Source organism: Chelonoidis abingdonii, chromosome 6 (genome assembly GCF_003597395.2).
Source record: "Chelonoidis abingdonii isolate Lonesome George chromosome 6, CheloAbing_2.0, whole genome shotgun sequence".
In the NCBI taxonomy this organism is placed as follows: domain Eukaryota; kingdom Metazoa; phylum Chordata; order Testudines; family Testudinidae; genus Chelonoidis; species Chelonoidis abingdonii.
Window position 1 is genome coordinate 106,648,798 of NC_133774.1, and position 26,946 is coordinate 106,675,743.

Consider the following 26,946-nt stretch of genomic DNA (forward strand, 5'->3'; position numbering starts at 1 on the left):
AGCACAGATTCCCTTGTTTAGAACAGACCTGTTTGACAACATGTTTTAACAACACCATACAGTGGAATCTTATAACTTCACATTGCCACACATTTTACCAGGACAATAATGGCAAGCAAATTATGAGTTTTTACTCACAAGACATACTTTGTAAAAAGATGATTACAATAGCACACAGAGTGTGAATACAGAGGTACATTCTGTCACGGGGTAGGGTGAGGGAGTTAAGTGGACTATAGACTGTTGTAATAAGCCATAAATCCAGCGTCTCTACTCAGTCCATACCTCCACTGCTGTCAACCCACAACACACTTTTCAAGATCTATAGATGTATGTAGGACCTATCACATATGGTGCACTCCATCCAGTGCACTAAATGCTCCAGTAACAACTATATGGGTGAAACAAGACAATTATTACACATAAAAATGAACTCATACAGAAAAATGATAAAAGACAAAAACACCCTATCACACGTCGGCGATCACTTTTCACAGAACGATCATTCTATATCTGACCTCTTAGTCCTCATCCTCAAAGGAAACTTGCATGACACCTTCAAAAGATAAGCCTGGGAGCTTAAATTCTTAACTTTGCTAGATATCAAAAATCATGGGCAGAACAGAGACATTGGATTTATGTAAAAGCAGCAAAGAATCCTGTGGCACTTATAGACTAACAGATGTTTTGGAGCATGAGCTTTCGTGGGTGAATATCCACTTCGTCAGATGCATGTATCTGACGAAGTGGGAATTCACCCACGAAAGCTCATGCTCCAAAACGTCTGTTAGTCTATAAGGTGCCACAGGATTCTTTGCTGCTTTTACAGATCCAGACTAACACGGTTACCCCTCTGATATGGATTTATGGCCTATTACAACAATCTATAGCCCACTTAAACCCTCTGCTCAGCGCTTTTTTCTCCCCTTCCCTCCCATGACTGGAGAGGTGTTAATGGGTCACTTCACCTTGAATGGTCTCTTGAAATATAAGTTAAATATTTACTCTAAACAATCTGTTCCACCTTGTATTTAGCTATGACACTCCGAGTGCATTTCCCAGACCTGACGAAGAACTTTGTGTAAGCTGGAAAGCTTGTCTCTCTCACCAACAGAAGTTGGTCCAATGAAAGTTACTAACGCACCTACCTTTTCTCTCTAATATCCTGTGACTGACACTGCTACAACAACACTGTATATACATATATATATTACCTGTCATTTCGAAAAACTTTTGGGAGGTATCTTCTGGGATACCACATGGCCAGAGCACACATCAGGACCCAAAGAATAGCCAGCTCATCTAGCATCTGACCCAGGAAACTGAGTGTAGCATGGAAATAGACAGATCCAATTCCTGGATGAATCAATTAAAAAGCCAATATGAAGTTACAGTAGTGTATGGCACTCAAATGTGCTGCTTAACAATGGACCTAATAGTACATGCTTTGACACAGAGATCATTCTGTCTGAAAATGGAAGAAAGAATTAAACACCACCACAATTGGTGGCAGCTAAAACTTATTGCAAAACAACTGATTTATGAAAGGGGCAAATGTCAGCTCTAAATAGCAAAACGGAGCTTATATAAAGGAAACAGCACATCAGAGTATCACTATTAATGAAATGGGCATGGTATTATTTAAAAAAAAAAAAAACACACACACACACACACACACACACAACCTTCCCCTCCCCCACACAACTCCAAACTAAACAACTAAAAACAACTAAAAATAGAGACTCTCCCTCCCAGCCAGTGAGAAAGTCAAACAAGGGTAGCAGAAGGTGGTGGGTAAACCTTAACATGATTTACAGGTGGAAAATCCCATGCTCTTTACAGAGCCATGCAACCTGCACAATAATTCTTTGCCTCATCTATGTAGTATTTCAAAATCTTCCATTGTTGCTGACAATGGAAACATTAATGATCCTCTGTACATAAAATGGGTAAACATTCACTTCTATGTAGAGAAATTATCAGCATGTTACAAACAAAAGGCTCCTGAATGCCTCCCAAATGATGCTAAATATCCTCAACTCCTACTAAAGTAATGGGACGTGGGTGCTCAGCATTGCTCAGAATCAAGCCCAAATGTAGCAACAGCACTTACGCAAAGGAAAGGCAGAACGGAGCTAAGCAGGCCAGAGTTCCAGCCAACCTCTATTGTCACAGTACATTTTCCTTTGTAAAAGTGCATTTGCTTCAGTATCAAGTAAGTTCAAACAAACTGCTCACTAGACGTCAGGGTTGCTTTATTGTTCCACAACATGATATGCGGGTAGGAAAAGAACCCAAATTCCTCTCTCTTGCAGTTCGTGCATTACCAGACACACACACACACAAATCAACTTACCAACAACAACTAGCAGAGTCCATATTAAGTATATTCCACTGTTGAAGCAGGTTGCATATTGACGAAATAAGCACATACATATGGGTGGTAAAACAAAAAACAAGATGTTGCTTATCTAGAAAAGAAGATATAAAATAAAATGTATCAAGTAAAGGAGGAAAATGAAACAAACCTTTAAATTTGTAAACTGTCTAAAACCATCTAGAAAAGCACATTTGTTGCTTGATCTGATGACATCTCCAGCTTACCAAAACTCATATGTCCTATTTTTTCAAAGCTGACCCAGGTTCTGCAATGGAGGTCTTTACTCTGAGAAATTTAAGTATAAATCCATCAGGACTGGGAACAATGTATAATGTAGATGAGCCCTTCCTTAAAATACCTTGTAAATCTATCCCAGGAGCAACACTTCTGTGATTACACAAATACATTATGAAATATTCACGCCACTGCAATTCAAAAAGTATATAATGACAACAAGAGGTGAACAACAAGGATCTTAGCTGGTGGCACTCTTCTTGATGACTGAGGGAGCCTTGCATGAAAACATGTGGAACTGCCTGGATATAGATCATGTGGTCTTCCCTTAGAGGAAGGCAGAGGCACATGGGCTGCTGCAGCTCTTAGGCTGTAAAAGGCAGCTGTGGAGCATCTACCCTACAGCTTCATCCCTGGGGAGAGGGGCAGGGGAGGGAGAATTCCTCATCATTGCCTCTTTTACATTCTCAGTGCCTAGCCCAATTACTCAGGCAGGAGGGAGTGTTTGGTCATAAGAGAGTCCACCTAAAAAAGGGGGGAATTACAGCTGCCTTTGAAACCTATAACTTATACTGGCCAGTTTGGCCTTTTAGGGCCTGATCATATATCCCCAGTGCCTCGCACCCTTCACTGAAGTTAATGAGAGTTTGGGGTGGACAAGGCGTGTAGGATTGGGCCATTAATGGGTGTGTTTGCTCCTTCAACAATATTTTTCCCTACTCACTTCCTCAAATATAGTCTTCACTCTACACAAGAGCCGAATTCAGAGAGATTAAAATTCAGTCACCTCACTTACATTTCCAGAAAGGGTCAAAACGTATTCATAAAACCAGCATTCAAAATGACAGGAACTAAAGGAGGGGCTCCGAAGCATATTCATTTGCAAGCACCATACGCAAGAAGCATTAAATCAAACTAAAGATGCCCCCTCACAGGGTCACATTTTCTTCAGAAGCCTTGACCTTTGGGTTTAAAGTAAAATATTTAGAAAAAGCAATCTCCTGCTCAGTTTAAAATAGCACACTCTTTACTAGAGACACGGTGAATCTGTGCCAGCAGAACTTGGAAACAGCCTGAGACTCAGAAGACAATGTGACCGAGACGAGCTCACTGGTACTTTTAAAATTAAATTTTTTGTTTAAGAAAAGATTACAATGAAAATGTTGAAAAGACTGAAATGCAACAAAAACCTACATTTAAAAAAAAAAAACTGACCAACCCACCTCTCCTGTCACCTAAAAATAAAATAAGCTAAATCATCAAGCTATTGAGAAGAGGGAGGAATTCTGTGGCTTTTTTAGGACTGGCCTCTAGGACTGTTACAGAACAGTATATGGTTGGCAGGAAGAGGTCTGAAATACATCATTAGAAGCCACTGTATTGTACTTCTGGTTTTATCGAAATAAACTATATAGAAAAGAGGGGATCTTGATATACTGTATTAAAAGGCCTAATGTAACCGTTCTTTGCTTTGAGCTGCATCACAAACTGGACCAAATTCCATCACTGCAAACATTTGGTTCCCTAATTTTGGTCAATAAAAGACCCGAGAGTGGAAACAAAGGCACAATGAAGAAAGATTGACCAGTTCTTGTTACCCAGGACGTCCACATAGGTCTGCAATGCTGCAGATAGAGCATAGCTTTACAAAAGCCATATTAAAAACAAAACAACCCCTTCATCCCCCCCCAAAAAACCCCACTGATTTAAATTCAATTTAGGAGTGTCCACACAGTTTGCACCAGTCTAACTAAACAAAAATTTAAAATATCTTTAGGCAACTGTTGCAAAATTTGTGTTTAGATAAGGCCTTTGTCCTGTACTACAGGACTGTGCTGTTAAATCTTTGCTGAAAAGTGAATAATATCTGGCCTTTTGGGATGTGTATTAACAAGGTTCTGCTACACCACTTTAAGGGCCTGATCCAAAGCCCATTCAAGACAAGGGCAGGCTTTCCAGTGACTTCAATGGGCTTTGGGTCAGGCCCACAGTCATGTTATCTCAAGCCATTTTAGAGGTATGGAGTGAAATCTTGGATCCAATGAAGTCAGTGGCAAAACTCCCATTGACTTGAGTTGGCCCAGGATTTTCACCATAAATCTGTAAACAGCTGTCTTTTCTTGACCTAATCTGATCATTCATCCTGCACTTTCCAGGACTACATTCTACAGTATTACCATTCATGTTTTAGCTAATCTGCTCAGCATATCACCACCCTTTCCCATCTCATTTCCAGCCTGCCCCAAGGCACAGTTGCTTTCATAAAAATTTCCTCCCTATTTTTTAGGTTCTTCTGCAGTGACAACATGGGCAAATACAGCAGACTACTTTCCCCAAAGTGCTCAGATATCATAGGGCACCCATACACCAGATCACCTTTGATAGTGGTTCTAGGGAAACCACAGCATCAGCAATGCTGGGCTCAAATGTGGGATTTGTTTTTAGTTAAATGCATGGAGCCGCAAGAAAAAAGCCACGGACTGGGATAATGTAGTCCTCACTTATTCGCTCAGCAGAGGGTTCGGTATTTAAGTGTACTTCTGTAACATTGTGTAGCGTTACAATCGGTTGCTAACCTGGAAAGGAAAAAAAAGCCAGAAAGAACAAGACACAAAGAGGAAGGAGCTAGGCAAGTTTTTAGGAAGATGGGTTTGAGAAACCCCATAAGACAGTGAAGTGGGAAGAAAAGAATCAGAGAAATTCAGGGTACCATCCTGCCAGCCCTCCATGCATGACTGCCCATTAAAATTGAAGGAAGCCCTGCACAGAATTTGCAGGACCCAGTGTACACCACACTTTCCATACAAATCTGTGAAGCCCAATGCTCCTCCCGCCCCATGTGGATGCAGTTATACTGATATAAAGCTATTCCCATACAGGAAGAGGATAGGGGAATAAACTATACTAGTGGATAGCACCTTTATACTGGTTTAACTCCATTCAGATTTAGGATTGTAATAGTATAATTATTTCAGTTTAAAAAAAAAAAAATCACACCCTTAACTGAAATAGTTGAATCAATCCAAAAGTCTGAGTGCAGAGCAGGCCAAGAGAGATGCGCTTGAACTGGTCAGTATAAATCTAGCAATTTACCAAATTAAAATTTTCTAATACAGGTAAACCTATAGACCAGCTCTAAGTTTGATACAAAAGAAGCTGCTATTGCAGAGCTGAAAGGAATTTACTCATCTCAATGGGAAAAACAAAAACAAAAAACTTTCAACAGCAGCAATTTTTAGTTCTTCCATGTACAGCATTCTGTGTTCACCTCTACTTCAGTGCAAAGGCCACTAGCCAAAACCCCAGGCATGTTGCTCCCAAAAGAAAGAAAAGAGCGTCACACAAGTTAGATGGTCCCAGAAAATTAGAATGTGGGAAGATGAGGGCAGCAACGTTCCACTTATAACAACTGATGGCTCTTCATTGGGAGTGGGTGGAGATAAAAATCTGTTTTGCATTTTGTTTAGCCTTTGGGTTCGATTCTGATCTCATTTATGCTGGTAGAAATCTGGAGTAGCTCCAGTTAAGTCAAAGTTATGCTGGTAAATCCAGCATAAATGAGACTGATAGCTGATCCTTTCTATATATTGTTGATTTAAGAGCGATATATACACAGAATTAGGATCAGAAAATTTTCCAGTCAATATAGTAGATGGTATTTTGTGATCAACCTTAACATTTCCCATTTCATTTTAAAATTAAAATGTTTTAAAGTTCCCTTAAAATAAAAATGTTAGCCTAATACGGTGGTGAAACAAAATCAACAGTAAACAGGCATGTGAAACCAGATCACAAAAGATGCTTCCTACCATATATCCCCAAATAAAGCTACAGGAAAACTGATAACTTGTCATGCAATTGGATAGTAAGACCACAGCCCTAATCCAATAAAATATCAACACTGACATGCACAAAGACAAGGGAAAGCTGAGGGACTGTTGCTATTTTCCCCAAACTAGAAAAACAAGAGATCTCATTTCCTTTTAACTCCCCATGGAGTTAAATCAAGGCTAAAAAACTATGAAATACAACAGGTGGTGATGGTATTTTTGCTATATTTGGATATTGCTCCTATTAAAGTTAGCAAACAAAAAGTAAAAAATGTAAATGTTATTTGCAGCTTATTTTTTATTTAAAAGACACTGAAAGAGACAAGATGTACCAACAATATTTAAATAATTCCTTAGCCACAGACACACGCGCTCGCTCTCTCTCGCTCTATATATACACACATAAATGTATGAAACATAAGATATAAAAATAAATACCGAGTGTACTGCAGGCACGGCAGGACACGGACACACACACACACACACCACGTGCTCGATACATACCGTGTTGTAGAACTCGGCTATCGTGGGCACGATAGTGTAGTTATCTTCGCACCAGTCTACCTCGGAACTGCCGGCTCGCAGCTGATCCCATAAGTAGAGGGTGCTCATGACTGGGGTGGATCTGCCTTGTTGCAACTTCTGCTTTTTCAGCTGCCGCTGTGCTGGGGCTCTCTCCTTGCTGTTGCTCCCCTGGACTAATCAGCAAGGCGCAGACAACATTGAGGTAGCACCCGCGGCAGCTTCATCCTGTTTTTCTTTGCTCCAGCCGGATATGGAGCTCCACAAGCAGCAGCTCTCAGCCTCTTGGACTCATCCTCTCTCCTCCCAGCGAGTTGTTTAGCTTAATGCACGCTTCCCAGCTGATCAGCCTGCCTGCCCTCGGCCCCAGAGCGCCTGCGCCTTATGCCTCCCTCAGCTGGCTGAGGCTCTCTGCAAGAATCACTGCTGCCCTGTATTTACCACACACGACACAGAGAGCTGGCTCCTGCTCCAATAGTGCAAGCGCCTGTTGATTGACTTCTATAGTGCATGACCGGACTGCAGGAGCACAGGAGAGACGAGGCTGTATGGAATAATCCTGCACTGGTCCCCAACGGAGGCACTAGGTGGGATTTAATAAATCTTAATTCATATCTCTGGGATTCCAGGCTGTCAGTTGACTGCCAGTCCTCACTCCGAAACCTACACAAATGTGGGCGGAAACATTCAAGACTCAAAGTGAGCTAACAGGGAAATAAAGGATAACGCATTTCAGTGCGACATCCTCTGCATCTGGGCACCAGCACAAGTAAAACAGACTGTGTTAGAAACATTTAAATTAATGAACTGCAGTAATCTTTCCTAGAACAGCTTCTTGATTCAGTTTGTGCCCCCCTTCCCGTTCTGGTGAAAATCCATAGTCTGCCCGCTTTGCAGACTAAAGCTGTCTGTTTACACACAGAGAAAGGAGCAGAGCCAGCTTCCCCACACTGCCCCACCAATGTGCCTTAGCCTGTCTCAGAGAGATGACCTCTAAGGGTATGTCTACATTCCAATGTAAGCCTGGGCTCAGATTGAGGCTCAAGCCCAACCCCCCTTCAGTCTACCCACAAAGCTATCTGATTCAGACCAGTAAGCCTTGTGAACCCCGACCCTGCAAGGTGGGTGCGACTGAGCCTGAGTCACACTGGGACCTGGGTCCACAATGCATCATTTTGCATCATGAACAGAGCTTGGGACCAGATCCCCCAGTCTCACATCCTGAGAGTCTGCAAACACTACCCCACAATGCTATGGATCAGCCTTATCCTTTCTATCCCAAGATTAGCCAACTGAGTCCCAGGAAACAGAAGCAACTCCCTGGTGCATGTACAGCTGCTTGGCATTTAATGTTTCCATTTTATTCTGACTGTTGAGCTGCAAACAGAGGGAACTGTTTCCTGAGTTAGCTACGGCCACCGACAAGAAGTCTGTTGCTAAGCCCACTGCTACCTGGTCACAGGACCATGGTCAGATTCTGGTATATCTGTGGTGTGAGGAGAAAAAGACATTCAATTTCAATAGGGGTACCAGAAATGACCATATGTACTAAGAATTAGCAGACAAACTGGCAACGTTGGGGACACAACGGAGCAGTAGAGGGCGTGGATTGACTCAAAAGCAACTACCAAGAAAGCCAGGGATGAGAACTGCATCCCTGGGAACTCCCGATCATCCTGCCTCTTTTATAAGGAGTTTGATCAGATGCATTGAGCCCCCAGCAGTTCACAATAGCCTGGTCAGCCATGGCAACCTTCTGACTTCTGAATCTCGTACACCACCAGAAAGGAGCCAGCAGCTGCCGGACCAGGCTAGCGAAGTGACTCTGGTGCTCACACCAGTCCCCAAGGAGACTTTGCTGCCAAAGAAGCTGCAGCATGTCTACACTCAGAGGAGCTGTTTGATAACCCTGTCAAGGTTCCTTCCCCATGCTGAACTTCAGGGTACAGATGTGGGAACCTGCATGGACACTTCTAAGCTTATTTACTAGCTTAGATCTGGAAACTCTGCCACCATCCAGAAATTTTAGTGTCTGGGGCACTTCCTGTCCCCCCAAAACTCTCCCCTCCCTGAGTGGCCTTGAGGGACTTCACCAATTCCCTGGTGAACACAGATCCAAACCCCTTGGATCTTAAAACAACGAGAAATTAACCATCCCCCCTCCTTTCCCCCACCAATCCCTGGTGAGTCCAGATCCAATCCCCTTGGATCTTAAAACAAGGAAAAATCAATCAGGTTCTTAAAAAGAAAGCTTTTAATTAAAGAAAGAAAAGGTAAAAATCATCTCTGTAGAATCAGGATGGAAAATACTTTACAGGGTAATCAGATTCATATAGCCCAGAGGAACCCCCTCTAGCCTTAGGTTCAAAGTTACAGCAAACAGAGGTAAAATCCTCTCAGCAAAAAGGAACATTTACAAGTTGAGAAAACAAAAATAAGACTAACATGCCTTGCCTGGCTGTTACTTACAAGTTTGAAACATGAGAGACTGATTCAGAAAGATTTGGAGAGCCTGGATTAACATCTGGTCCCTCTTAGTCCCAAGAGCGAAAAACACCCAAAACAAAGAGCACAAACAAAGACTTCCCTCCACCAAGATTTGAAAGTATCTTGTCCCCTTATTGGTCCTCTGGTCAAGCGTCCGCAAGGTTCACTGAGCTTCTTAATTCTTTACAGGTAAAAGAGACATTAACCCTTAACTATTTGTTTATGACAAATCCCTTGAAGGAGCAGCCCACTGTGGAAATAGAAGCAGAAGAGGCAAAAATAACCCCAGTGCCTGGTAGATATTTTGGCTCCATGTTTGTTGTTATTAATACACAAATGGGAGGGATTTGTGATTTATGAGCCAACACAATTTTTATTACAAGCCAGGGGTAGGAGTGTGTATCCACTAATGGCGGAATGCACGCCTCAGCATTTTGGCATCAGCCCCTTCCACTCACACAGCATTAAAATGGAGACTGGGAAGTGCAAACAACAGTTAAGCAATTAACACTGAATTTTTAGTAGATACTTGTATGTTCTTACAAAGATATGCTGGGGTGTTAAAAGTAAAAACCTTATATTGCCTTTCCTTTGTGTACGCTGTGCAGTACAAATTGGCCATGCTACAGTATAACAGGCCACCTGTAATCTGTAAACTGTACAGGGAGGAGGCGGAAATGTAGTTCATGGGTGATGAAATCCATGTCTAATAGGGCTGGGGGGTTGTATGTAGTCCAGAAAAGTTTCAAGGGAGAGGAGCTGGCTGTGCAGTTCTTTGAGAGTCCGTATTATCGTGTGTGTGGGCACGTGTAGTCACAGTAGACTGTATCATAAACCGTAGGGATGCAGTAATCCATGTGGATGCTAACGCAGCATCCCTTTCATTCCCCCATGAATCTTGGGTGCTGATAGCTGCAAACTTTTCCAGTAATAGGAACTCCAGATAGGTAGCCACATTTCGGAGAGAAACATATTTTCCAGACCCTCCTCCACTTGTTAACGTGTTGCTCAGTTATCATAAGGCTGAAAACCTCTGTGGAATACATGGCTGGCTTGCCACTGGTAGCATGGAATAGAATGACCCTTTGCCATTCAGGGAACTTCAGGATTCTTATGTCCTTTAAAATATGGAATGCCTGAAAGGACTGAGAAACCTTAGCTAGTAACCATGGTGCACACACCCCTGCCCCCAGGCTATAATGGTCTGCACTTTACAAATGCTATAGTTTTTAAAATTTCACCTTACCATTGTGTGTACATTCTTTGCACTCTGCTTAACTCAGTTATGTCCATGGAGTTTCTGGGAATCGTTTCTCTAAGAATATAATGATGATGAGTTTTACAAAGTATCAATTTTTGGTCTTGAGATTCCAGAGGCACTTTTCTCTGAGGATACAGTGAACCTTTTTTGAAGTAGTACTACAATAATGTGCTGTTTGATGGCTACTTTCACTCCCTTCCACCTCTGCTGCTTAACCACACTCCAGTAGAAGCCTGAGATTTCTAACTGTCACAGAATGGTCAAAGAAAAAGCATTTATGTGATGAATTTAAGGAGGACATCCTGGACAGGGCCAACACGCAGGTAGATTACCAAAGGGAAAAGAATTCATAGCAAGTGGAAAGGCACAGACAAGCGGCAGAGTGCAAGAAAAGAATTGCAGCAGGTCAGGAGAGAGTTGCAGCGCAGTTTCGGAAGCAGGAACAATGCTTGAGGGAGGAAGACAGAGCACGGCAGAAAGGGCTAATAGCCACAAGAGTTCAGGCTTCTGCTCCACCTGTACCACATCCTGAGCCCACTCCATGGTACCATGTCATGCAGACTAGGAACACATTGGACAATACAAAAGTTAGGTGGCCCATGCAACCAAGACTGAACACTAGCAGCTGGACAAGTCAAATATACCCCCAGCAGTCCTCCAGCCCCAGGCATCCTCACCAAGTTTGCAGTAAATGTGCTAGAAAGGGAGGCCCAGGGACATGCAAAAGTAGGGTATTTGTTTGCATTGGCTTCACAGTTCAATGTTTGTGTTATCAACTTTATTTTATTATGGGTTTTGGTGTTAGTTTATTACTGATGTTTTGGTGTTCTAATGGCAGCTGGCCTGCCTGACAATGCTTTAATATTGTTTGGTTGGGTTTTTTTGTTTTTGTAATGGGCATGTTCACAAATAAAGACTTTATTATAAAAGTTTATTGCCATCATTCCATCACATCATATAATGTGTATTTCAAAGAATGAAGACATGATAAGGCACAACTAGGAAGTTGTATCCAAATACAAGTTTTTAATGCATCTATTCAGAACAATCGATAATGAAAATCCACAGTTCATGTCACACAAACCACCGTCCCCACCAAACTGGATAAGCAGTTATCTCATGCACAATTAACCATTTATGACAATCACACACACTCCATTCGTAGCATACAGTGACAGTACTTCATTTATTGTAAAAATTACTGTACAAATACACCCATAAACGTACCATTCTCCCTCGTCTACTAGTCCAGGCAAGTCCTTAACGCAAGTACACAAAATATCTGTGATTTCTGTTGCCCGTGTGTATACTGCTCCAGCTGTGATAAGTGCACCTTCTGGATGCGTGTACCGGTTCAGCAATCCATTACTGTCATATGTCCATTACGGGCCAAATGGGTCATCCTTTGGCTTCACAAAGATTGTGAAGCACACAGCAAGCCACAATAATGCAGACTGTACTGATTACACTGGTTTATAAACAGTTCTGTAAACAGCAGCAGTGGGATTTCGATGCACCAAATGCTCACTCATTCTACACCTACTGAGGGTGTAATTAAACCACCTTTTGACAGGACCTCTGAACGGAGGACAGTTTCAAAAGCCAAAGCAAGGTGGTTTCCCCTAGAATAACAGTGGGGAGAGTTACTCCGTTTGACAATATCATTTGGTCAGAACAGTGTCCGAACCTATCCATGAAGTTAGACTCTCAGTCAGCGGAAAACCCTGGCATCATGAACTTTTCCAGTGCAGGCCATGTTGGCATCCATATATCAGCCTATGTAGTCCACAAGGGCCTGCATTATGATGTAGCAGCCTCTGCAGTTTATGTGCTCCTTGAGGAGGGCAAACTATGGACATGAGTCCCATTGATGGTGCTGGCACAGTCTGGATACCCCATTCTCTCAAAACCAGCTTTTGCTTCAGGGATATTGTTTATATCCACCAACTTGGGGTAAGTCACACACCTGACTGCCTCAGAAACTTCTGCCACCACTTTACCCATAGTTGACTTTTCAACACCAAACTAGTTAGCAACAGACATGTAGTAGTCTGGTGTAGCCAGCTTCCAGATGTTTATGGCATCCTACTTCTAGACTGGCATGGCTGCCCTCCTGTCTGTGTTGTGAAGCTAGAGGGTTGGGGCAGGCTGCTCACAAAGCTCCAGAAATGTAGCTTTCTTCATGTGAAAATTCTGGAGTCACTGCTGGTCATCCCAGAGTGATGACGTGATCCACCAGTCTGTGCTTGTGGTCCTGCTCCAGAAGTGCTAGTGTATGGAGAGGGCATCAGCAGTTATAATGAGAGTTGTGAACAGCATCAGCCAGTTCAAGTCTCCCATATCTGTATCGTCCTCCTCTGACAGGTGCCTGAGATAGGTCAGAAAATACCACCAAAATGTTCACCACCATCTCATGGATGCTCTGCCAGTTTCCTGAAACAAGAGTGTAAGCTCAAGCAAGACAAGTTCTTCAAATAATGACTCCTTCATGTTGCTGGCTCTGGTTGCCAGGAGTGTGCAGACTCAAAAGATGGCTCAGGAGGATGTGTTGGCAGGATGCAATGACATCCTGTAAAGAGCCAGGGGATGGACAGACATATTTACAAAGTGCTCCACATACAATGGGGTAGGACAGCTACAGATGGGGTGGGTGCTAGGAAGCATGGGATAGGCTTGTTTGACTTGGGTCTGCATGGTGTAGTGCTGATGCACAAGTGTGGACATAAGACTTAGGTCCAGAAATTCTAAATCCAGGGTAAGTATTCAGTGTGAACGCTCAAGCCTGAGTTTACAAACACTGAGCCTGAGGGCGCAAGTCCCACAGGCCCTGGGCTTACATTGCAGTGCAGACTTACCCAAAGGGCCAGAGGGCAGTTCATGCTCCATGGCTCATTCAGTCATTGGTGTCTCTGCTGAGTGTGCAAGCAATTAGTGCTGATTATGGTGGTGGTTTTGTGATGTGTACACTTGTACACTAGGAGCTGAACAGAACCCATAAAAATCTTTCCCCATGGACCATTGAACATTCATTATGCTTACAAGTTTTGGCTACTGGTATCCTGGGCTGGATGGAAATCAGTGATCTAGAGTGAAAGTCTCCACATCAAATTATTTTTATGAAATATTCTACAATATATTTTCTAGCATGTTAAGAAATGTTATAAATTAGAATACTTGTCAAAATAAATGAACAAAACACATTGTCAGGAGGCATCTAGGATGCTTTTTTTTTTTTTTTTTTTTTTTACTGTATTTACTTGATATTTTGCAAAATGTATGAGTTTATCATAGGTGTCTCCATCATTACTGTGAATTAGCAACGTTCTACACTAGGGGCCAGATTCTTTGCTCTGGGTGAGCCATGCTTGTTGCAACACCAGAGGACGAGGAAGTAAAGAGGGCAGTGGAAATTTTAAGCATTTCTTTTCCTGTTTCCATGGCTGATTCCATAAAAGGAGACAATTTACATCTTCCTTCCTTCCTAGCTTTATTTGGCTCATACCCCTATTTTGTATTCAGATTCAACTGCTGTATTCCTATTGTTCCATTAGCACTGAAACGAACTCACATGAAGTACCCTTAGGAGGAATCTTTCAGGACACAGGAAAAGTCAATGTGTAAACAAACAAATGAGCAACCCAAATGATAACAGTACATATTGTTACAAGTAGTGTACCATAAGCGAAATGCCCACTGTAGGTACATCGTATCTATCCAGGGTCACGCAAGCAGGAAGAGACGCCTCTCCCCTGTCCCCAGATTCGGAGCTGCTGCGGCCAGGGACAGGAACCTCTCCCCTGACCCCAGGCTTCTGCAGAGAGAGAGAGAGGGCTGGAGGGAGTCCTCACTCCCTACCACAGCCCCGAGGCAGCCAGTACCTCAAACCCCTCATCCCCAGCCCCACCCCAGAGCCCACACCCCCAACCGGAGCCCTCACCCCCCCACACTCCAACCCTCTGCCCCAGCCATTAGCCCTCTTCCACACCCTGAACCCCTCATCCCCACCCCAGTGTCCTCACCCCCAGCTGAAGCCCTCAACCCCTGCACTCCAACCCTCTTCCCCAGCCTTGAGGCCCCTCCTGCACACCAAACCCCTCATCCCCAGTCTCACTCCAGAGTCTGCATTCCCAGCCAGAGCCCTTACCTCCTTGCATCTCAACCCTCTGCCCCAGCCCTGAGCCCCCTCCCACATGCCAAACCCTTCAGCCCCACCCTCACCACACATCACCTCCACATTGGTGCACATAAAATTCATTCCGTACATGGATGTAAAAAATTAGAGGAAACACATATGATGGTCTTAAATCAATATAATCCTGTTTTCACCTTCATTTTGGATCTGTTTCCCTGCTGACACCAACACTTGGCCACAGCCTCTCTTTCTTAAATCTTTCTGAAACTCTCACTCATCAGACTGCATCACAGCTCTCAATCTCTCCAGTCCCAGTTGTCAGGCATCGTCTCCACCCATTGCAGGCTCACAGGCTGCTGCTCTATTATTTCTGGATCCACAAGCTGGTTTTTGGCAGCTGCAACAGACTGCATTTCCTAGCCTGGTTATGGATGATCTTTTGGACTCCTACATCTAGTCTCTCAGACCCCAACAGAACCACATTCCCTAGCATTCAGATGTGATGGTTCACAAAGTTAACACACAGAAAATTGAACAGGAATAGCCACGACTGTTGACTTATCATAACCATTCACTTTGAAGGTAAGTGAATTTTTTTTCCCATTGCATGTTTTCATTTATTCCTAATAATGGGCAATACTCCCCTCTTTACCTCCACAAAAGGAAGACATCTAAACTCTTGGAAACCAGCCTGTGTTGTAATGTTGGAGAACAATGGGTCCCCATCAAGTTTCCCTGGCACACTGAGGAAGTTTCTCCACTGCCTGCAGGTTACTGATGGCAAATCAGAAGAAGGTGGGGTAAGAAATAATCTGTTCTCTGCAACACATCCCCTTCAGATCTAATGGATATTTGAGCAATAACACGCATGGACTCTCTTCTGCCTGGTTATGAGGGGCACTGGTCACTGGCAGCATGACTCCTTCAGTAGTCATGGTGCCAGGGGGAGAGCCCTGGTCCTTTTGTGTACCTTTTGAATTCTGACCTATGTTTGGTGACTGGGGCTATGAAATAAGGACCAATCTCTCATCAGCACTCTAATGTGTCCAACGTTTATTACAGGACCAGCAGGACCCTATGGGACAGAGGTTCTGTGGATCCTGGGAGAGCCACTGGATAATGAGGCTATCTGGGTTATTTGTTCTGCAGAGAGAGGGACAATGAGCAGGAAATTTCCCAATGTAACAATAAGAAGGAAATTCCACAAACAGAATCTCACAGAGTTTCCTGAACCTGGCATAGAGGAAAATATGACCCATTGTTAAAGCACTGAAGCAGCAGATACCAGCAAAGCAGTTTAAAAAAAACAACAACTATTTTCAGTGAAGACGTTCATCAGCAAAATACTCGTGACACAACGTTCTTGTAAGGGCAGCAGTGCAGCGTTTGCGACCCCAGGGCTAATGAAACACTGGACATTGGTTCCTGGAGGCAGCCCTTAACCAGCACAGCAGTTTGTCCACCTTCACTGCACCCTGTCACCGCAAAGGAAGAGCCTTCCGCGCTTTGCACACAGACGGGCGCGGCTGGCTCTGACAGCACGGGAGAGGGGCCGCACGCGTCCCGCGGGCACGTGCAGACACACTCCACCTGGCACGTCTGGCACCAGTAAGACGCACACCTGGGCTGAGGTTACCACTCACCTAGACACCTGCGGGGTCGCCTGGCGGGAACCAGACCTGCCTGCAGTGGGGAGCTAGCGAGGGGACTGCAGCCTCTCACCGTGAGCAAAGCACCCCCTGCACCGGCTCCGAGTTAACTCGGTCTGGGGGGAGTGACGTAATATGGCTATTGCCACGGCAACACCCAGCTGCCTCCGGGAGGCAATGGAAGAACCTGCCATAGAGCACGCGGCGTACACCGCCACCGGGCACCGAGCGGCCACGAGCGCCCCTTCTCTTTCCTTCCGGTGCGAGAAACACGCCGGCCGCGCAAATCGCTTTCGCCATTGGCTAACCTCGATCACGTGGCACTTGTGGTAAGAGTCCATGCCCTCTTTCTCGCGAGACCTTGCGGCGTGTCGCTCGGCTCTCTCGCGAGATCCCTGCGTGCCTATGTGTGTCGGGCTGAGCGGAAGTAGGGCCTCTTTTGCCGTGGTGGAGCCGAGGGGAGTGGATCGGGGAGGATGAAGGTGAGGAGAGCGGTCGGGCATGCGCTGCCGCCTCAGCCTGCAATGACCCTGGCGCTCGGCGCGGGGCCGCCTGCGGGAGTCGGGACCGCCGGGGCTGAGCTGGTGCGCGCGGCTGCGGGGCGGATGGGGACGGATTCCCCGCAGCGAGGGGGGAGGCGGGCAGGGAACATGGCGGCGCCCCCTTTCCCCGGTATCTCCGCGGGTGCAGAGTTCCCCTCCTGGCGGGGCGAAGCACATCCCCCTGGGGGACGTTTGACGGACGCTCCCTGGGGCAGCCCCGCGCTACTGCGGCCAAGGAGCTAGACCCTGGGTGCGGGTGGTCGGGCTGGTTCCGTCCTTACTGCGCCTCAGCGGCCTCCCCGCAAGGGGAAGGTAACCAGGGGAATCGCTCTGCGGGGCCGCTGCAGGCTTTTGGCAGTGCAGAAGCACGAGGCCTTGTCGAGGGTGCATTGAGTGCTGGGGTGGGGGCAGAGCCTGCTGCTTTGGTTCTGCCCTCAGGAGCTTGCAACATCTTGCTAGCGTTTTAGCACGTACCTTTCAGGACGCTAAGGTTTGACGCTGAAGTAGCATGCAGCCACTTAAAGGTGTGGACTGAGGAAGAGAAATCAGTAAGTCTCTGCCGGTTGAGGGAGTGGGTGTGATTCTTTAACCAGGAATATTGAAACAAGCCACAAGGAACGCTGCAGTATCAGTTGAAGTACTAAGTTGGTTTCAGGTCGAGTATATGGGATGAGAGTTTAGCTCTAGAAAAGACTTGGGTTTAGGTTGTTGTTGTTGTTGTTGTTCCTAGCTCAACATCTCTTTCCCAGCCACTGGCTGCCAGAAACTCATTGAGGTGGATGATGAGCGCAAATTGCGTACCTTCTATGAGAAGCGGATGGCCACTGAAGTTGCTGCTGATTCTCTTGGTGAAGAATGGAAGGTAATAATTGGGCTAATGTACTGAACTTATTTTTGGTATATTAGAGGCAAAATGAGGCATAAGCAATAAAACTGAGTAAGTATTCAGTATCAGAGGGGTAGCCGTGTTAGTCTGGATCTGTAAAAGCAGCAGAGAATCCTGTGGCATCTGACGAAGTGGGAATTCACCCACGAAAGCTCATGCTCCAAAACGTCTGTTAGTCTATAAGGTGCCACAGGATTCTCTGCTGCTTTTAAGTATTCAGTGTCTCACACTACTTTCATAGAGAGCATGTAGTAGGTAGTGCCTGGTGTAATGATGCCTTGAAAATAAGTGTCTCACAGTATATTTAGTTTGAATGGAGAGGTGGGTGTGTGTTTTTGTTTTTTGCTTTGTTTTTTTATAATGAAGTTGTGTTTAGAGTATCTGTTTCACTGCTCTCTTCAGTGGACTGTTTGCTGTTCTTGGTCTTGCTGTCCTATGCTTGGCTGTTAGAATGGAGGAATGAGGAAAACAGGCATGGCTAAGGAACAGAATTAATGTTGTTTGTAGACCTAAAGTGTCTTCCTGTGCAATGAAACTGTAAAATGTTAAGAAAAATGCTTTGTTAAAAGCAAATGACTAAATCAACATTTGGAGGATAGAATTTACCATAAATTGAGCTATAGGAAAGAGCACACTTCTAATTTAAGGATGGTATCATTAAGGTTGATTGCACATACTCACCTGGCAAAAACAAAAACCTATATGCGCAGCAATTCACTGTTAACACTGTCTACTCAACTTAAAGGACACACATTTCTAGAACTAAGGTTTTAGGTTTAATATCTGAAAGTTTTCATCCCCTTGCTAAAGAGCGTTTTTAGAACAATTTTTCCTGGTTTAAAGAGGGGACAGATATGAAACATCAGCCTATGGCAGAGCTAGGCACAGAGCCCTGAACAACCTTGGGCAAGTTGTTTCATCTCTTTACCTCAGTTCCCCATCTGTAAAACTGATAATTTTTCCACCTTTGGCTTATCTTGTCCATTTAGAGTGTAAGTTGTCTGGGGCAGTGTGTCTCACACTATTTATACGATGCCTACCACAATGAGGTAGTAATCAACCTTAGCCTCCAAGATGCTGCTGTAACACACATAGCTAACGGGGAACAGATTATGGACAAAGTAGCTAGGAAAATGAACCATGTTTTCTGTAATTGCTTTAAGTAATGGTTTTCAACCTGGGGTCTGATGACTGTCTAAAGGGTCCATGAGTATCCATGAGAGTATCGTTACCGTAGAACAGTGGTTTTCAACCTGTGGTCCGTGGACCCTTGGGAGTCTGCAGACTGTCTAAGATTTCCAGAAGCGGTCTGCCAATGAAAAATTGAAAACCACTGCTTTAAGTTACAGCAGTCTTAGCTGGTATAAAAAGGTTTACAGTACTGCTTTTATTTGAGGCAGCTATCATAAATCTATATTTTCCTGGTGTAGGCTATGACTAAAGTGTCATTCTGTAAACAGCATTGTGTTAAATTAAACTGTACTATGAAGGCTGAACAAAAGTTTTAGGGATTTCAGACCATGTCGTTTAGACCTCTGATTAACAAGTGTCAAACTAAATGTACTTTCAAACTGCACTAAACAAAATTCAGCTTATTATGATTTTGGCCAAAGTTTGCATATAAACTAGATTTATGCTCTCCTTTGAGGCTAAAATGATGCTGGGTTATATTTAAATCTTTTTTCCTCACAAAAAAGATTTGCTCTACAAATCCTAGAGGACTAAATTGATGGGACCCATTGCTTTTTTGCCCATTGCTAGTGTTACTGTTGTTCAACAGTCTTAGCTGCTGTGTACTCAGAACATCTATTCCCATAGCTCCTAAAGGCAGTGTATTGGAGGAGACTTTTAAAGGCCACTAATTCAATGTGACAGAACAGCAAGACTTTTTAAATAGTTTCTGCTGATATGCTTGTGTCCTTCACTGGCACTGAAACTGTACAGTACTTTGAATTAGATTTGTTGAAACCAGGTCAATTTGGCATGCTGCATGTAAACTGTCTGGAACACTTGTGGATGTATGCTGGCCGTTTTACAAGAGGACATAGGTACAAAGAACATGACTACGGAATTTATAGAGGACAGGGCTGTTGACTTTTCTTGTTTGATGGAAACAAATGCTTTTAAGGACAGTTAAAGGAGTATGAGGTGCTTAGATGTCATCTTCTTAACAGGGATATGTTGTCCGCATCAGTGGTGGTAATGATAAACAAGGCTTCCCCATGAAGCAAGGTGTTCTGACCCATGGACGTGTCCGCCTTCTGCTCAGTAAGGGCCATTCCTGCTATCGCCCCAGAAGAACTGGAGAAAGAAAACGGAAGTCTGTCCGGGGTTGCATTGTTGATGCCAACTTAAGCGTCCTGAATTTGGTCATTGTAAAGAAAGGTGAGAATCTGTAGATAAGGCCACAAAGGCCTTGGTATATAGGTTCACACAGCCTTAAACATATGATTTGATGTGAAAGAGAAAATAAGCTGTGCTGTGCATGGCTCAAAATACATAGAGGAGTCCATTTAACCAGCAGAGTGGTTCAGTGTGTTTTTGGTGATTAACAGATTATCCGTTTCTAAACTGAAATGTTTTTATTGCTACTAAGGATAATGGGATAAAGTAGTTTTTCAAAACTGATGTGAAACTTTTTTTTATCACAATAATTGTTAGCAAAGTTTAGGGGTGGACTTGAGACAATATAAGCTAGTAGGCCCAAATGTTGCCCTATCTTTAATATCAATGTGAACTTTTAAGTATGTAAATGTACTGTCAGGCTCAAACAAATGTGTGTTGGAATTTTGGCAAGTACACACATCCTTAGGCTTTGTTTAGACTGGCACTTTCGTTGTTCACGTTTGTCGCTCAGGGGTGTGAAAAAACACCCCATAATGACAAGTTTTAATGATGAGACAAGTGCTGGTGTGGACAATGCTTCATCAGGAAGAGCCGTGCTCCCGGGGACAAGCTTCCACCCCTCACTGGAGGTGGTTGTATTTTGTCGCCAGGAGAGCTCTCTCCTGGTGATAAAGAACAGCTGCACAGCTCACCTTACAACAGTGGCTGCACCATTGTAAGATGCGCATTGTAGACATAGCCTTCATTCCAAGCAGCCACAGCATTATAATCTAGGAGGATAGCTAATCTGACAACTTTCCCAAAGGTGAGAAGGATATTCCTGGACTGACAGATACCACTGTGCCTCGTCGACTTGGTCCCAAGAGGGCTAGCAGAATCCGCAAGTTGTTTAACCTCTCCAAAGAAGATGATGTGCGTCAGTATGTGGTGAGGAGACCCCTGAACAAGGAAGGTGAGACACATTCTGCAACTTTGGGTTTGTTACACTTCTAATAGGCAGCCAAGCTTCTGCAGTGGTTAGAAACCCTACTTTAAAAATCACGCTATCTGAAAACATTCTACCAGTTAGATCTTGAGATCACTGTCCATGAAAGCACTGACAAGTATCAGTAATTAGTATTAATAAGTTTTAGCTAGAGCACCCTTTCTTACTCCCCAAAAAGTCACTGGGGAGGTCAGTGTTAAAGAACTGGTGGATTCTCTAGATGCATCTCTTGGTACCACTGATTCACAATGTAATTTTCAATCAATGAAATGAGGCTGAATCTGAACATTTTTGAAAATCAAATATCTTCTTTGGCATCTAAGTGCTACAAAGTCAGACACCTCCACCCCAATTCAGACTTTTCCAATTGCTTCAGTAGCATTTTGGGATAGAAAACCAGCTTTGCTTGGAAGCAGTGCTTCTTAAGTGACATGCCCTTTGTAAGGAGAATGTATTTGTCACCTTGAGTCCTTACCTCTTCTCCCCACACCTGTTGCCTTTGGCATCCTGCTACTTGCCCACCACATTGAAGGTGACCTGAGAAAATAGTTCAATGAAACATTGAACTATTTTCTCAGGTCAAGTCAGCAAAGAGACAGTTAACCTAAATATCACTTATCTGAAATTGGCTATTCATACACCACAAGCAGTTACTATAACCAGAATTGTTGGTTTACTTTGTATTTTCACAGATTGGCAGGTCTCAAGTTTGATATACTTACAATAGCTTGATTATTTTTCTGAAGTTGACTAGGCTAGATTGACTAAATTTTAGGCCTCTCTATATGATGTACGTACAACAGATCAGACTGTCGTGGTAAAAGATTAAGATGTATGCACAAGGTTTCAGAAACAGGTTGATTAGTTAGGGGAAGGCTTTCAAAAGCAACAAGGGATTTTGAACACAATCCTAATTGACTTTTGGGGGACTTGTGCTCAATCATGTAAATGTTTTTGAGAATCTCCCCTCTAGTTAAAGGGGAGGGAAGACTAGCTGTACTGTTCAGATGCTTTGTGTTCTAAAATAAAGATCTGCTGAAAACAAATGCAACAAATATTGGAAAGTAGCAAAACTACTATTGAAGTATTGAAATGAATCAAAGACCTGATAGTTTGCAAAATAAGACAGGTAAACACAGTGGAGAGGAGCTTGGTTCTTTAATGCTGAACAGTTGTTTGATTTCCATAAACACACAAGCTTTTCTACTAATACATTCGTTTCTTTTCTAGGCAAGAAACCTAGGACCAAGGCTCCTAAGATCCAGCGATTGGTGACTCCCCGAGTTCTGCAACATAAGCGCAGACGTATTGCTCTAAAGAAGCAACGAACTCAGAAGAACAAGGAGCAAGCAGCAGAATATGCTAAGCTTTTGGCCAAGAGAATGAAGGTACGTCTATTCCTTTTGAAGACCAGGTGTTTCAATATGAAGGTGGCTCTCTAGCACCACAGAATCAGTCTGTTGCAGGACAAAATCTGACTCCTACAGTGACTACTAAGGACTCCAGTGCTGCACCTTTCAGCAGTTCGCAAACAGATAGCTGCCTCTAATGATAGACTGTGGCTATACAGCATAACTTGTTACGTCGCTCAAGCTTTCTTTAACCATTTTAGGAGTAATGAGACATCTTGTCCACATTACACACATAAGCTGTGTGTAAACGCTGTTCTAGTTACTGTTTTCTTATGTAGTTTGTCTGGAATGGACATTCTGGTACAACAGTTTTTTAGCAATCACATTGTAGGCTGGGGGCCCCATATAAAATACTGGCCCTTGAACATAATTTTGTCCTAGCCAGCTATGTTAAACTGACTTAACTGGAACTCACTTCCCTAACACTTAAGGCCCAGTGCAGGTAGGGTTGGAGAGTTGAAATCAAGTACCCCACCTGTGAAAGGTAAGGATTATTGAATGAATTCCCTAGCTCCAAAGTTGACTGGGATAATGAATATATATTGAAAATACAGGTTTTAGAAAAATTATTCAAGTAAATCACCATGGTAGTGTGGTGATAGATTGGTGTGCTGTTTAGTAGAAATAATGGAGCTGTTTCCATAGAGTTGCCAAGGTATGGGGCATCTGTGGAATTCAGATGTGGAAGGGAAAAATACTGGACACATCTGATTATGCTTAATAGATGTCATAAGCAAGAGTGTGTGTTCCTCCATCTTTATTGAAGTATAGTTTATTCTGTTACAACAGGATTGGGCATTACTCACTGTGCTGCTTTTCTTTTTAAAGGAGGCCAAGGAAAAACGCCAGGAGCAGATAGCCAAGAGAAGACGACTGTCCTCATTGAGGGCCTCTACATCTAAATCTGAGTCAAGCCAAAAGTAAAAGATGTAAATGATTAAGAAAATAAATCTTTTATGGTGAAATTGAATTTTTCAGTGTGTTAGTAAAAATGCTTGTAGCGATGCCCTGCTCGTAGAATTGGAGGTCTTAGCGCTTATGCTCCTATTTTGCCACTGTTAAATAGAGAAACCAAAATAATTCCCATCAAAAAGGTGGTTCTTCCAGAGAAGATTCTTCATGAAGTCACATCTAGGGTAATTAAATTAGCAATACCAATCCTCATAAGTATTAGATTGAATAAACTCACTTTCTAGTCAATACTAATAGTATTGTTTCCTCTTTACCTTGAATGGGTTTTTACATATTTTTTCCAAAATCTTTGATGCAGAAGCTTTCTATAACAACTTGCACTACTGCCTTTTCTCTATCCACTGTCTTCTCCTACTTACCTAAAAGGCAAAATTAAACATGCACACAAGCATCTTCACAAAGGACAGATTTAGGCCAGATGGCCATCAGAGCACAGCTGTGGCCCATGTGATATTCTCAGGGTCATAACTGTGCCCAGGGCAGGTGCCCCTTCCTAGAGTCAGTGGGGGAAGGTGTACAAAAATGGAGTGGCTTGGGATCAGGGTGCCTAGTGCTGTGTGACACACACACACACACCCCAGCAGGTCCAGTGACCCCAGCTGGAGCAGGCTCTAGGACTATGGTCAGGGCAGGCTGCACTGAGGTAGGAGGATGGGAGCTGGGGCTGCAGGGAGGGTGGTGCAGCCAGTGCATGGGGGACACTAGTTTGGGGGGGGCACCTCCTAGGTGAGGGACTAGATTTTGGAAAGGCAATCCAGGGACCGGGGGAAGGATTCTGCTCTTTTTCAAATAGTGAACTTAGTATTTTTTTGAGTGTTCCAAGCAAAGGCAGTAAAACTCCAAACCTTCACTGATTCATGACATTAGTCTATTGTCGGTCAACAAGGAAATGTTTCTAATGGACAAATAAAGCTTACAAATGGATCAGATTGACACATTAAAATGAACAAATCTTATATGTGTAAGAAGCCCGTTATTTATTTGGACAGTATGTAGTTAACAAGTAGCTTGGAATCTCACTGAAACATTTGTAAAAGAAAATAAAGAGCATATAGAGGCTTTTAATAAAACTTCTGTGAATACATTTAACTATAAAGAATGAAGATAGCTATGAATCTACATGTTACCAGGACTGCCTGAATTATCTGAAGCAGAGCACATGACTGCTGCCGGTAGGGAAAATATGAAATTAAATTAAGACTAAAAAGAATGAGTCAGTCCAGTAACATGCAATACCAATTCTGTAGTAAACAGTGAAAACTACGAGGCAAAGGCTTTCAAAGCTATTTGCAAAATATGCAGAAAACCCTATGTTGGAATGTGTTACATTACACAGGGATGCAAAGGTGCCCCATGGGTTTTTATGACAGCACAGTGATTACTTGTGCTGTGTAGTAGAATTTTCTGTTAGTGTCTGTCATGAATATAGGGGGAAGGGTAGCAACCTTTATGTATGCAGTAGCATAAAATCCCTCCTTGGGAGCTGTACTGGATTGCCTTACCTGTAAGTAAGTGGTTAAGCAGTTCAAATGACCTAGTTAGCACCTGACTAGAAGGACCAAGGAGGAAAGAAGATACTTTCAAAGCTGGAGGGGAAGGATTTGTTTGTTGCTCTCTTTTGTTCCCTCTCTGGATGGAGGGAGAGAGAAACCAAGCAGGTATAGTATCTCCTGAAATATGCCTTGAATAATCCATATAAAACCACAGAAAACTATAAGTAGGTCAAGGAAATGTGTTAGGTTATCTTTTGGTTGGTGAATTTTACTATGCTAGAGGTAGTTTTATTCCTGTTTTGGAACTGTGAAGCTGAGCCCGGAAGGGAATCCTGTGTGTTCAATTTTATTACTCTGTAAAGTTACCATCCATCCTGATTTTGCAGGTGTGATTTCTCCCACACACCCCCCCCCCCTTTATAAATCAAGTTCTTAAGAACCTGATTGTCTTCAGGACACTGAAATCAAAGGGTCAGGTCTGTGCTCACATTGTTGAGGCAGCTGGCTGGAATATTATTCTCAAGCCTCTCCAAGAAAGAGGGTGAGGGGTTTGGGGGGATAAGGACCCTGGTTGCAGTTTGAGCAGATACCAGAAGGGATGCCCTGGGGACAGCCCAAGGCCCCCTGTACACCCCAAGGACAACCCCAGACACCTTATCATCCCACCACACCATTCTCCAACAACCCATCTTGCTCCAGTGACCAGTCAGGGGGGTGGTGTTTTACATGTAAAAAGCTGGGGCATGTGAAAGCCAACTGCCCCAAGAACCCCAACAGATTGCAATTCATTGCACCAGTCACAACAAAGGTTCTCAGGCCCAGATTCTCCCACATACCCTCAGACAAGGGAAACTGTGTGGGTGGGAAGGAGGTTATTGCATGGAGGGATACCGGAGCACAGGTGTCAGCTATCCACCAATCCTTAGTGGACCCCAAATTCATCAACCTAGAGGCCCAAGTGACAATTCAACCCTTCAAGTCAAACTCTCTTAACTTGCCTACAACCAAGTTGCCTGTCCAGTACAAGGGCTGGTCAGAAATGACTTTTGCAGTCTAGGATGATTATACCATCCCCATGCTGCTGGGGGAAGAGGGCCAACCATGTGAAGCTTGCCAAGAGGGTGGGAATGGTCACCTGCAGCCAGGCTAAGCAAGCCTTCACACCTATCCCTGTTCCTGAGCCTTCTACAAGGGCCCCAGCTGTGTTACCAGAGACCCAAACTGAGATAGTGGAACCGGACCCTATGTCAAAGTCTGCAACAGCAGTAGGTGATCCAGTCCCAGAGACTCAGCCAGAACTGGCAGAGCAACCAGAACCATTGCCAGCACTGAATCCAGCACTTGTAACCCTGTTTGCAATTCCAGCACCAGAGGCACCACCAAGCCAGCTGTCATAAACAGATGGTTAAAGGTTAATGCCTCTTTTACCTGTAAAGAGTTAAAAAGTTCACCTAGCTTAGCTAACACCTGACCAGAGGGACCAATGGGGGAACAAGATGTTTCAAAAGGAAGGAGGGAAGTTTTTCCTTTGTTTAGAGTTTCAGTTTCGCAGGAGTGAAAAAGATCAAGGAACCAGCCTCTTATCAGAGTAGTGAGTTTTAGAAAGGAATAAATGTTTGTTTATTTCTTTGTAACCTGTCTTATTCAATTAGAGGTAGAATCAAATTGGATTTTTTTTTGTGTAACTAAATTTGTGCCCAGGGGAACATCCTGTGTTTTGAATCTGTTGTCTGTGAGAGTAGCTGGTATGCTAATCTCTCCCAGAGGGTTTTCTTTTACCTTTCTTTTCTTTAATTAAAAGCCTTTTTCTTAATA

General features: G+C 43.6%; 3 protein-coding genes across 8 annotated transcripts in view; 1 reads left to right on the forward strand and 2 right to left on the reverse strand.

Moving 5' to 3' along the window:
* ACER2 (alkaline ceramidase 2) overlaps window positions 1-16,617 on the reverse strand; it is a 43,876-nt gene extending 27,259 nt beyond the window's left edge. For 3 of the 6 annotated variants that reach the window (XR_012656158.1, XM_075067310.1, XM_032797529.2), the window contains exons 1-3: window positions 16,490-16,617; window positions 2,357-2,471; window positions 1,215-1,356 (exon numbers count right to left, since the gene is read on the reverse strand). Coding sequence is in view for 4 of the 6 variants with exons in the window: in XM_075067310.1 (XP_074923411.1) it covers window positions 1,215-1,356; window positions 2,357-2,432 (218 nt within the window). In the remaining 2 variants the exon portion in view is untranslated. Of the gene's footprint in view, window positions 1-1,214; window positions 1,357-2,356; window positions 2,472-6,948; window positions 7,363-16,489 lie in introns of those variants that run through there. The other 3 variants (XR_012656157.1, XM_032797528.2, XM_032797527.2) reach the window with 1 other exon arrangement.
* Window positions 1-26,946, reverse strand: part of DENND4C (DENN domain containing 4C) — a 134,045-nt gene that overhangs the window by 1,077 nt on the left and 106,022 nt on the right. The window lies entirely within an intron of this gene.
* Window positions 16,889-23,636, forward strand: RPS6 (ribosomal protein S6). The gene is made up of 6 exons (XM_032797544.2): window positions 16,889-16,977; window positions 17,768-17,899; window positions 20,098-20,308; window positions 21,075-21,221; window positions 22,485-22,642; window positions 23,495-23,636. Exons 1-6 carry the CDS (start codon window positions 16,972-16,974, stop codon window positions 23,588-23,590), a joined length of 750 nt encoding a protein of 249 aa, XP_032653435.1. The 5' UTR covers window positions 16,889-16,971; the 3' UTR covers window positions 23,591-23,636.

Coding starts and splice junctions, on each gene's coding strand:
- RPS6 (XM_032797544.2), top strand. Junction 21,222..22,484: donor GAGACCCCTGAACAAGGAAG/GTGAGACACATT, acceptor TTTCTTTTCTAG/GCAAGAAACCTAGGACCAAG. Junction 22,643..23,494: donor TTTTGGCCAAGAGAATGAAG/GTACGTCTATTC, acceptor TTCTTTTTAAAG/GAGGCCAAGGAAAAACGCCA.